The following is a 12,362-nucleotide window of genomic DNA, read 5'->3' on the forward strand; positions in this document are numbered from 1 at the left end:
TGCTCAGTCTCCACAAGAAGGGGAAGGTCACGGCTCTGTCTTTAGTGGGCTTGCTTGAAATTGTATGAAACTGCATTTGAATTTGGTGGCCTTGCACCCTGCTTAAAATGGTATGAATGCACTTGAATTTGGTGGCCTTGCACCCTGCTTGAAATGATATGAAACTGCACTTGAATTTGGTGGCCTTGCACCCTGCTTGAAATGGTATGAAACTGCATTTGAATTTGGTGGCCTTGCACCCTGCTTGAAGTGGGATGAAACTTCACATATACATATCTATCTATCTATCTATCTATCTATCTATCTATCTATCTACATATATATATATACATATACATATATATATATATAAAGATGTGTGCACTTGCGTGTGCGCTGCTCAGTGTGATGCACTCTCTGACGGGCCCCCGACTACTCACGGGCAGCTTGGTCTGGGTGTTGGTGGGGCTGACGGGAGTGTGTACATTCAGGTACAGGCAGTCCTCACTGTACGTCCGCGGGGCCAACGTGATCTTCATCATCTCCAGCAGCATGTCCTCCATGGTGGAGTCCTGTGGGCACCTGCGGTGTGGCAGACAGGAGTTAACCAGCCTGCAGCTCGGTATCAGCTCGTTACTGGGATATAGCGAAAACTTAATCTGCGTGCTATCCAGTCAAATCATACTGTACACGAGTACAATCAAGATACACACGTACAACAGATAGTGTAAAGAGAACAGGGTGCTGAATACAATGTTGAAGCTTTATAGCATTACAGTTACAGAGAAAGTGCAGATTACATTGTTGTTTAAAGTTCACAATGAGATCGGTTGGAAATTCACGACTACATGCTAGCTTATGGGAGGAATATTCAGTAGCCTGATAACAGCAGGGAACAGACTGTGACTGAATCTGATGATGTGTGCTTTCAAGCTTCTGTGCCTTCTGCTCGATGGGAGAGGGGAGAAGAGGGAGTGACTGGGGTGTGTGTGGTGCTTGATTATGTTGGCTGCTTTCCTAATGCAGTCCTTCTTCAGATTGGACCCTCTACAGACCAGCCTTTAGATAGGCACATGGATGTGCAGGGAATGGAGGGATATAGATCACGTGCAGGCAGAGGAGGTTGGTGTCGTATTCAGCACGGACATTGTGGGCCGAAGGGCCTGTTGCTGTGCTGTTCTGTGTACATTTAATTCCTACATCCACCCTGCCAGGCGCCTGGAGAATCTCCATCCCCGTGAGAGAGCCGGTTACCGGGGGAGGAGTAGTTACCAGCGGTCGTTGATCGGGTGGCCACGCGGTGCCCGGCGAGAGCAGGGTAAAGGTGCGGCACTCACCCTGGGGCCAAGGCCGTGGCTTTCCTGGTCCCGGTCCACCCCTCGGGCAGCTCCGGCCTCGAGAACCGCAGGGGGCCGACGGGGGGTTTGGCGAAAGGGATCCCCAGGTAGCTGTAGACAGGCGTGTCCGTCCCTCTCACCGACACACGCTTCCCCTCCAGTGGCCCGTAGCTGGTGACCACAATCGGACGGCCACCATCTGCAGCTGCAAGGTTTCAGATGGTTACTTATCTATATATACATGTCTTGGACGTAAATGTAGACGAGGTGGTTAGTTTATTATTGCCACGTGTACCAAGGTAAAGTGAAACGCTTTTTTGTAGTGTGCTATCCAGTCAGTGGAAAGACTATACATGATTACACTCAAGCCGTCCACAGTGTACAGATACAGGATAAATGGAATAACATTTACTGCTAGATAAAGTCTGATTAAAGATAATCCAAGGCTGTCCAATGTGGCAGACGGTAGTTTAGGACGGCTCTCTAGTTGTTGATAGAATGGTTCACTTGTCAGATACGAATGGGAAGAAACTATCTCTGAATCTGGTTAGTAAGTTTGTAGATAGAGTTTAGAAGGATGAGGGGGCAATATCCAGCTTAGATAGAGTAGTCATGGACAGGATGCTTCCAGTAGTGGGAGAATCTAGGACCAGACACCACAGCCTAAATTTAAATAATCAGCTAATCTATTTAAACCAAACTATGACGGTGCAAAAACCAAAGTCCATTAGTGTTGTGTAGTTCAGCAAACATCAGGTTCAAGAGCCTGAGGATTGCTGGGATGAAGCTGTTCCTGAACCTGGAGGTTCCTTTTAGGCTCCGATACCTTCTTCCCGATAGTAGCTGTAAAATGTGGCGAGAGTGCCGTGGGTCTCTGTTGATGCTGGCTGCCTTTGAGCCAGCGCGTCCTGTAGATCCCTTCAATGGTGGGGAGGTCAGCACCCGTGATGGGCCGGGCAGCGTCGACCACTCTCTGTGATCTTCATTCCAGGCCGTTTCAGTTGCTGAACCAGGCTGTGATGCCACCAGTCAGTGTGCTCTCTGTAGCTAAAACCGATCTTCTGCTTCTTGTGTAACTATTGCATAACCTTCTAGGTTTAGAACGCTGCAGCACACTGTGGTCTGGTGATGAGGAATACTTCCTGCTGGCTCAGTACGTACAGAAGTATTGCACTAAATCATGTTGTAACTCTCCAGTGTGGATGCGGAAATGTGATGTGTAGAAATAGTCTTTCCTCATCCCTCTTACAGGAAGTTCTCAAAATGTCAAGTTATGTAACATTATAGTCTTACAGTGTGGAAATAAGCCACTCGGCCCAATTTGCCCACACCAACCAACATGTCCCATCTACACTAGTCCCACCTGCCTGCATTTGGCCCATATCCCTCTAAACCTATCCTATCCAAGAACCCTGTCTAAATGCTTCTCAAAAAAGGTTGCAATTGCCTCAATTACCTCCTCCGGCAGCTTGTTCCATGCACCCAATCCTTGTACTCAAGTACGCCAAATGCATTATTCACCACCCTATCCGATTGCATTGCCATTTAATCCCACAAATACTCCAGCTCCTTCTCTCAGCCTTGCAAAACTTCCTTAAAATATCTGTCCAATTCATTCTCGGATGTTCCTATTGTATGTCCCTCTCCAGCGCTCCCTCTGAATGCGCATGTCCACGTGAAGCTGGTGTGGGTGGCACAACAAATGCACTCCGCACTCCAGGGCGGGAGAGGGGGCTCTGCTCCACAGCCAAGATCCCCCCCACTCCCTCCCCAACATTCCAGTGGCACTGAGAGCAGCAACTCTCCTGGGGCTAACGTGACCTTGAAAATAATACTGTACAATGACGGTCAACTAGCACTCCCTACGCACGCTCCTTCGATGTTAACTCTAAACCCATGTTCTCTAATTACTCAATCATTAACGTGTGGAAATCTTTTTCTCAATTTACCATTTCAAAAAAAAAGTGAGCTTCCTTATTTTCAAACTGCTATCTGATTTCTTCCTGCAAAGGAATGGAATGTCCTCCAGATACACTTCTTTCCACCACTGTGGGCAGGGTGAGCTGCAGGTGTCCCTGCATCCCCTCCCCATTAGGGGCCAGTCAGGAGCTCAAATATTACCAGCAGTTATCAGCAAAGATCTTATAGCTCCGCTATAAGATCTTTGGTTATCAGGTAGAACCAGCCTATCACCAACTAGAGAGCAGTCCTCGCCTCCCATCTATCTCATTGGAGACCCTAGGAATATCTTTAACAAGACTTTACTGGATTTTATCTTGCACTAAACGTTATTCCCATTATCCTGTATCAGTAGACTGTGGTCGGCTCGAGTGTATTCGCGTATAGTCTTTCTGCTGACTGGGTAGCACGCCACAAAAAAGCTTTTCACTGTTACTCAGTACATGTGACAATAAACTAAATTTAAAAAAGTGTTGGAGTAACTCAGCGGGTCAGGCAGCATCTCTGGAGAAAAAGAATAGGTGACGCTCCTGCAGTCTGAAGAAGGGTTCCATCCCGAAACGTCACCTAAACCTTTTCTCCAGAGATGTTGCTTGACCAGCTGAGTTACTCTGGCACTTTGCATCTATCTTTGGTACAAACCAGCATCCGCAGTTCTTTGTTTCTACGGTTAGGAGCTCAAACACCTGGGTCAGGGAGTTAAGCTTTCTGATACATTATCTGTCCCTTCCCTCAGGCCCACCGAGTTCCTCCAGCACTTTGTAATAAAAAGGAACTGCAGATGCTGGTTTAGACCAAAGGTAATAAAATGTTGGAGTAACTCAGCATGCAGCAAAGTGTTCCGACCCGAGATATCACCCATCAATATCTCCAGAGATGCTGCCTGACCTGCTGAGTTCCTTCAGCACTATGTGTTTTGATCAATATTCCAGCATCTTTAGTTCTCCACCCTGCGCTCTCTGCACCTCTGGAAGTTCGTCCCATAGTCAATGAATCCCCCCAGGTTCTGCAGACCTTCAAGATGCACCACAGCTTGGTTTGGGAACAGCTCTGCCCAAGACCACAACAAATGGCAGAGTTGTGGATGTAGCCCAGTCCATCACACAGCCCAGACTCTCCACCATTGACTCCATCTACACCTCATGCTCCCTCGGGAAAGCAGGCAACATAATCAAGGACCACTCACATCCCGGTCTCCCTCTTTTCCCCTCCCCCGTCGGGCAGAAGATTCAAAAGCGCCACCACCTCATTCAGGACCGCTACTTCCCTGCTGCTATCAGATGACTGATTGGTCCTCCCATAAGCTAGGGCGTGGTTCCAATCTACCTTATTGTGGATCTTGCACTTTTTATTTCGCTGCACTTTCTCCACAACTATAATGCTAAACTCTGCGGCATTATATTCCGCAATCTGGAAATTTTCTCTTTCACTGCCTATTGTACTTGTATATGGCTTGATTGTACTCATGTGATTTGACTGGATGGCATAGAAAGATTTTCACTGTGCGTTGTACACGTGACAATAATGGATCAATAACAACCCACAGCTGCACCCTCCATACACACAAAACCAGTTAAGACATGTTGTTCTGTCAGTGAATTACTTCAGAAGGCGGGCGGCACAATGGCAGCGGGTAGATTTGCTGCCTCACAGCTCCAGAGACCTGGGGTCAGTCCTGACTACTGGTGCTGTCCGCGTGGAGTTTGCACGTTCTCCCTGTGACCGCGTGGGTTTTCTCCGGGCGCTCTGGTTTCTTCCCATATTCCAAAGATGTGCGGGTTTGTAGATGAAATGGCCTCTTTAGGGTTCCCCGAGTGTGTAGGGTGTGGATGTGAAAATGGGATAGCATGGAACTAGTGTGAACGGGTGATTGATGGGCGGCGTCGACTCGGTGGACCGATCAACGGCCTGTTTCCACGCGGAAGAAGTGAAATGCAAAGCTGGAGGGACGGATATGGGACGAAGGGAACGTTGGAGGTGAAGGAGACACGGAGTTAAAAGGGAAATTGGGACTCGGGGATGGGAGACGAGCGTATGGAAGGCGAATAGGAAGCAAGGTGAGTGGGATAGTGGGAGAGGCGTGTGTGCCTGGGTTGGGCGATGAGCAGGGCAATGAGGGTGTTCCTTGAAATTGGAGAATTCAATGTTTGCACCGTTGGATTGTGAGCTGCACAAACAGAATACGAAGTGCCATTGTTATGTATTGTGAAAGAAGGCTTTTGTTGAAGTAACAACGAGGGGAGGTGGCGCAGAGTGGAGTCGGAGGTCAAGTTTCCGCGGGACGGAGTGGAGCGGGGAAGCTATTCCCAGCCCAGGAGTGGACTTCACCCCGCCACCCAACCACACACACACAGGTGGACCTCGGCCCCGTCCAACACACTCCATGCACCTTGCCCGGTGATCGATCTGCACCGGCTTCTGGCGCTGCTCCTTCCCACGTCTAAACACCTCCCCTACCCCCATCCCAATCCCGCTCTGTTACCCACCTCCCCCACTCCACCCCCTCCCCCCCACTCTCTCTCTCTCCTCTCTCTCTTCCCCCCCCCCCCCCCCACTGTCTTCCCCCTCCCCCACTCTCTTCCCCCTCCCCCACTCTCTCCCCCACCACTCTCTCTCTCTCCCCCCACCCATCCCCTATCCCCCACTCCTGACCTGCGACTGTCGCCAGCGCCAGGACGGCGAGTAGAGCGGCGGCTGCGAACCCCGAACCCATGTTTGCTCAGCTCAACCCGAACAACCCAGCTTCCGAGTGAATGAGGCGGGTCGGCTCCGGGCCACAGCTTTATGAGCGGCGGGGGCGGACCGGGAACTGCGCTGTCCCGCCCACCCAGAGCCGGCCCCAACCCCATTCACCTCCCCACCCCCTGGCCTGACCCGCGGTCGGCATGATCTTTGATCGGCACCGTCATCAACCGATGATTGGGAAATGAGAATTAAAGTTCGTGAAGACAACTGCTCCCCAGACAAACCCCGCACAAAAAAAAACTTTATACACCCCCTCCGCGGGGCTGGGCGGCACTCGCCCTTCCCTGGGGCTTGCTCTCTGTTATTCCCTCATTATTTGGTGACCATGCTGTCAATGCATGTTGAGACTCGAGAGATGTACAGCGTGAAAAGAGGCCCTTCGGTCAAAGTCGAAGATCTTAATTCAATCAGTGAGAGCACTTTGATTGTTTTTACAGATGGATCTAAAGATCCAGTTAGTGGGAGAGCTGGGTTTGGAGTGTATGTGGAGCAGCTTGGGTTGAAGATTGGCCGGCGCATTTCTGATGGAAGCTCTGTTCTCACGACTGAATTAATGGCAATTCAATGGGCTCTATGGTGGATTGAGGAAGCCAGTTTTAGTGAAGTCATTATCTGTTCTGATTATGCAGCTGCTCTTGAAACTTTAAGAGTAGGGAAATCTAAAGCTCGTCCTGACATTCTAAATGAAATCATGAGTGTGTTTTCTAGAATTGGGTTTGCGTGTAACATCACTTTTTGCTGGGTTCCCGGGCATGCTGGGGTGAGGGGGAATGAGCAGGTGGACCTCATAGCAAAGGAGAGTTTAAGAAGAGAAATAGATATCCATGTATTATTGGGGAGAGTGGAACTGAGAGAAATAATTAAAGAGGGCTTAACAAAAGAATGGCAGAGAGGATGGGAAATGGAAGTCAGGGGTAGACACTACTTTTCTATACAATCTGAAGTTAGGAAAATATGTTTCTGTACATCTTTGTCCCGTAGGGACTCAGTTAAACTGTGTAGATTGAGGTTGGGACACTGTGGGTTAAATTACTATTTGTGCATTGTAGGGAAACATGTTTCTGGCTTGTGTGAATGTGGGAGTAATGAGACAGTTAAGCATGTTTTCCTAGAATGTAAAAAGTACAGGGTAGAAAGAGAAGTATTGTTTGTTAGACTGACAGGACTTGGAGTTGAGGCTTTTTCTGTTTCATCTTTGTTTGGACACAGTGAGAAACATCAACTGATATCCAGGGCTGTTCTTCAATTCCTGCAAGTTACAGGACTGTATGTAAGGATTTAGTTCAAACTTTGACCTGTGGAGGGCAGTAATACGCTTAGCAGCGTCTACACTGCCGGAATCCTACAAGAAGAAGAAGTAGAAGTCGAATTTAATCGTCACATGCACCAACGAAGGTGCAGTGAAATTAATTTGCCAGCATCGATACACTTAAAAAAAGAACACACAATACACAATAGAATTAGGAAGTAAAACAACTAGTGGACTGGTGCGGCAAAAATAATCTAGAATTAAATGTCGACAAAACGAAGGAGATGGTTGTCGACTTCAGGAGGGCACAGCCAAAGCATACACCCCTCAACATCAGTGGCACCACAGTGGAGAGAGTGGAGAGCATAAAGTTCCTCGGTGTGCAAATTACAGACGGCCTCACCTGGTCCAGGAACACCACTGGGACCGTCAAACGGGCCCATCAGCGACTGCACTTCCTGAGGAAGCTAAAACAGGCCTCACTCCCCACCAACATCCTCAGGACTTTCTACAGGGGTACGGTGGAGTCTGTACTCACGTACTGCATAAATACGTGGTACTCCACCTGCAACTGCTCGGACAGGAAGGCTCTGCAGAGGGTAGTGAGGGGAGCAGAGACGATCATTGGCGTCTCCCTAGCCTCGGTACAAGAACTGTTCCAGAGCCGCTGTCTGAAAAAAGCTCAGAGAATTGCTAAGGACAAACTGCACCCCCTCCACATACACCTGGATCTCCTGCCATCAGGCAAGAGATATCGAAGCATCAAAGCCCGGACTACAAGACTGCTAAACAGCTTCCTACCGCAGGCTGTGAGGCTGCTAAACAGTCACTCTGTACTCACAGTCACTTGATTCTGCGGCTGGCACGGACACTTTAATAACTGGCACTGGACACTTTAATAACTGGCACTGGCCACTCAAATCAGCTGCCCCGGACATTTTTATGGTTGGTTTATTGTATTTTAACGTTGTGTTTTACCTGCTTTTAACTATTTATACTGTTCCATCAGGGACTGGATTGTTTTTAGTGTTATTATGTGTGAAATATTTTAAATTTCATGTGCGATGCACCGCTATTCCCTGGGAAACGTCTTTTCATTTTGCACTGTACAACTGTTGCTTGCAAGATGACAATAAAGGTTGATTGATTGATTGATTGATTGATTGAATTTAACACAAACATCCACCACAACACTCTTCACTGCGGTGGAAGGCAACAAAGTTCAGTCAGTCCTCCTCCTGTGTTCCTCCGTGGTCGGGGCCATGAACCCTCCGTAGTCGCCGCTACGGACGACCAGATTGTCAGGCCCTCGCATCGAGAGGATCTAAACTCCGACGTCAGGACGGTCGAACACACTCCACGGCTTGGAGCGCGCGAATCTACCGGAAGTTCTAGCCGCGGGTGTGGCATGGACTTACCGTCCGGAGTCTGGGATCCCTTGCCGGGGATCTACCAGAGACCGCGGCTTCAGGATGTTATAGGACGCAGGCCGGCGGTCAGAGCACTTTTACGGCGATCCCCAGCAAGGGATCCCAGACTCCGGATGGTAATTCCACACCACACCCACGGCTAGAACTTCGGCGGACCACAGCCCCGTGATGCCAAAGTCACTAGGCCAGCATTCGGAGCACTCCTGCAAGGGTTCGCCCACTCCGCAATGGCCCATCGTCTTTGACTTTGGAGATACAGCATGGAAACAGGCCCTTCAGCCCACCGAGTCTGTGCCGTCCAGCGATCAACCCATACACTAGCACTAGGGACAACTTACAAATTTACCGAAGCCAATTAACCTACAAACCTGCACGACCGAAAGGTCTGAATGACAAATAAAGGATTCAATTCAATTCAATTTGGCATGTGGGAGGAAACGGAGCACCCGGAGAAAGCCCACGCGGTCACAGGGAGAACATACAAACTCAGTACAGTCAGCACCGCTATCAGGATTGAACCTGAATCTTTGGGGGTCTAAGGCAGCGACTCTACCTCTGCGCCACTGTGCCACCAGTCCACGTCATGCAAGTTGGCATTCTGGGCTAGTCCTATTTGCCTGCATTTGGCCCATATCCCACCCACCCTTAATGTAAAAACAAAGAACTGCAGATGCCTTATGTTATACTACAAATAAACGCAAAAGTGCTGGAGTAACTCAGCAGGTCAGGCAGCATCTCTGGAGAGAAGAAATGGGTGATGTTTTGAGTCGAAACCCTTCTTCAGACTGAGAGTCAGGAGGGAGGGAAACTAGAGATGAGGAAGGGTACAAAGAACATGTAAGGTGAAAAGGACAGATCAAAGGAGACGATGTTCAAGGAAATGTACAATAGTTCATTGTCGGCTGGGGGGAAGTTGACAACGAGGCTACAAACGAGTGCTGGAGGAACAGCGGCATCTGTGAAGGGAGTTGGACAGGTGTCGTTTCGGGCCAGGACCCTTCTTCAGATTGATGGAGTCTAGGGGAGAAAACTGTCCTATTTTCTTGTAGGAGGCTGAGGGGTGACCTTACCAAGGTGTACAAGATCATGAGCATAAAGTGAACGCTCACATCTTTTCCCCCCATGGTGGAGGAGTAGCAGCAGTTGGTATATCTAGAGGATGCTCTGCAACAACTCAGCAAGACTCCCGATACAGGACCTCCAAAGCCACCCCTTCCACCAACTGGAAGGAAAAGGGCAACAGAAGCATGGGGAACACCACTACCCGAGGCTGCCGTCCTGACATGGAGATGTATGTGTTGAGAGAGTTTCAAGTTTCGAGTTTCCTTTATTGTCATTCAAACTTAGTTTGAACGTAATTGCGTACCTTGCAGTCATGACAGAAAATAAAGTAACAGAACACACACTGAACACAGTTTAACATCCATCACAGTGAATCTCCAGGCACCTCCTCACTGTGATGGAAGGCAAAAAGTCTTAAAGTCTTATCTCTTCCTTGCTTGTTCTCCCTCTGCGTTGAGGCGATCCAGGCTTTCGATGTTGGCCCCCTCACCGGGTGATGGTAAGTCCCGCAGCCGAATCCAAGCTCCGTGAACTGGCCGATTCAAACTACGTGGCCCAGGGCGGACGAAGCTGCCACCCTCCAGTCCAGTGGATTAAGCTGTTGTTGCGGGAGCTCCGGAGAATCGGTCACCAACCCAGAGCTGCCAACTCTCACGCTTTGAGCGTGAGACTCACGCCCTCAAGCAAACTCTCACGCCCTCACGCTCATCAGAAATTTCTCACGCTCAGTGGTGAGAAATTTGTGATCAACGAAAATTTCAAAACTCGGATAAACTGCATGGTCCGCGGGTGTTGGAGAGCAGAGGCTGTGGGAGGGATGGGAGCAGAACCAGCGGCCGGAACAGATGCGGGAAGCCGGGACGGACGAGTGTTTGCCGGGGCCGGCGTGTCGCTCGCTGCAGCTCTGGCCATGGAGCACTCCGGACAGTGCACGTCCCGGGCGTCGGAAGCGTTGTGCCGAAGGGACAGACTCTCAAAGGGAGGTGGAGAGAGAGTGGGGAGAAGGAGACAGGGAGACAGTGGGAGAGAGAGAGAGAGGGGGGGGGGGGGGGGGGGTGAGAGGCGAGAGAGGGGAGAGACAGGGGGGAGTGAATGGAAGAGAGAGAAGCGGAGAGACAGAGGGGAGAGATGAGGGGAGATGTGAGGTGGGACCAGGGGGGGCGAGGTGAGAGAGGGTGTGAGTGGGAAGGAAAGAGGGAAGAAGAGAGCGAGAGGGGGAGAGGGTAGAGAGGAATGGGAAGAGAGAAGGGGAAGAGAGAGGTGGGTTAAAAGAGAGGGGGGAAGGAGGAGGGGGAAAGAGAGAGATAGGGGGGCCAAAGAAAAACGAGCGAGACAGAGGAAATGAGAGGGAACGAGGGCAAGGGGAAGAGGAAGAGTGAGGTAGGAGGGAGAAATGGGGAAGAGAGGAGAGAGGGGGGAAGAGAGAGATGTGAGAGGAGGACAGAGAGAGAGGTGGAAAGAGAGAGGGGGGGTGGAGGGTGGTGGAGCGGGAGAGAGAGGGGGAGATAGAGAGGGAGGGAGAAAGAGGTTGGGAAGCGCGGGAGAGAGACAGAAGAGGGGGGAGAGCGAGAAGAAAGAGCGGGGGAGAGAGAGGAGGGGGGGAGAGAGAGAGGGGGGGAGAGTTCGGGGAAAGAGTGGAGAGAGAGTTGGGGGAACGAGAGTTGGGGGAAAGAGGGGGGAGGGAGAGAGGAGATGAGGGGACAAGAGAGAGGGGCCGCGTACGGTGGGAGGAGAAGACAGGGGAAAGAGAGGGGAGAGAGGGGGGAAAGAGAAGGGGGAGACGAGAGGGGGAGAGAGAAGAGAGGGAAGGGGAGAGAGTGAGAGGGGGAGACAGGGGACGCGGAGAGAGAGGTGGGAGAGGAGAGGACAGCGAGGGAGAGAGGAGAGAGAGAGAGGGGAACGAGGGGGGAGGGGAGAGATAGAGGGGGAGAGAGAGAAGAGGTGGGTTGAGAGGAGAGAGAGCGCATAAGAGAGGGGGGAGAGAGAGAGAGTCTCTGTCGAATTTGCCCAGGTGACCGGCATGGATCAGGCTGCGGCTCGGTGCATCCTGGAGGACAACCAGTGGCTGCTGGAAGTAAGTACCAAGCCACTGGGTAGACAACGGTTGGAAGGTAGTGGACTTCAAATGGGGGTGGTTGGAGAAAGCATCCTGCTTGCCTGCTAGATTTTCACTTACTGTAACTGCAGGAAAAATGTTCCCGATGTTGGGGGCGTTCAGAACCATGGGTCACAGTTTAAGAATAAAGGAGAGGGCAGTTAGGACAGAGATGAGGACAAACTTTCTTCACATAGAGAGTTGTGAATCTGTGGAATTCTCTGCCACAGAAGGCAGTGCAGGCCAATTCACTGGATGTTTTCAAGAGAGAGTTGCATTTAGTTCTTGGGGCTAACGACATCAAGGGATATGGGGAAAAAACAGGAAAGAGATACTGATTTTAGATGAATCAGTGCTGGCTCGAAGGGCCGAATGGCCTATTCCTGCACCTATTTTCTATGTTTCAATGCTTGAGTATATGGCAATAAAACTCGATCACTTGATTTTGAAGCATTCATGCATGGTGGAGGTAGAATGTAGTCATAGAGTGATACAGTGAAAAACAG

The 12,362-nt window shown here is 50.3% G+C and overlaps 1 protein-coding gene across 2 annotated transcripts in view; it reads right to left on the reverse strand.

The window, feature by feature from the left end:
* LOC116982609 overlaps positions 1-6,025 on the reverse strand; it is a 46,957-nt gene extending 40,932 nt beyond the window's left edge. Inside the window, exons 1-3 of one of the 2 annotated variants that reach the window (XM_033035895.1) lie at positions 5,928-6,025; positions 1,317-1,521; positions 420-561 (exon numbers count right to left, since the gene is read on the reverse strand). In XM_033035895.1, coding sequence (XP_032891786.1) covers positions 420-561; positions 1,317-1,521; positions 5,928-5,988 — 408 coding nt within the window. In that variant the 5' untranslated portion in view covers positions 5,989-6,025. The remainder of the gene's footprint in view (positions 1-419; positions 562-1,316; positions 1,522-5,927) is intronic. The other variant, XM_033035894.1, reaches the window with a different exon arrangement.
* Positions 6,026-12,362: the final 6,337 nt, after the last annotated feature.

This window comes from Amblyraja radiata, chromosome 17 (genome assembly GCF_010909765.2).
Source record: "Amblyraja radiata isolate CabotCenter1 chromosome 17, sAmbRad1.1.pri, whole genome shotgun sequence".
Taxonomy (NCBI): Eukaryota; Metazoa; Chordata; class Chondrichthyes; order Rajiformes; family Rajidae; genus Amblyraja; species Amblyraja radiata.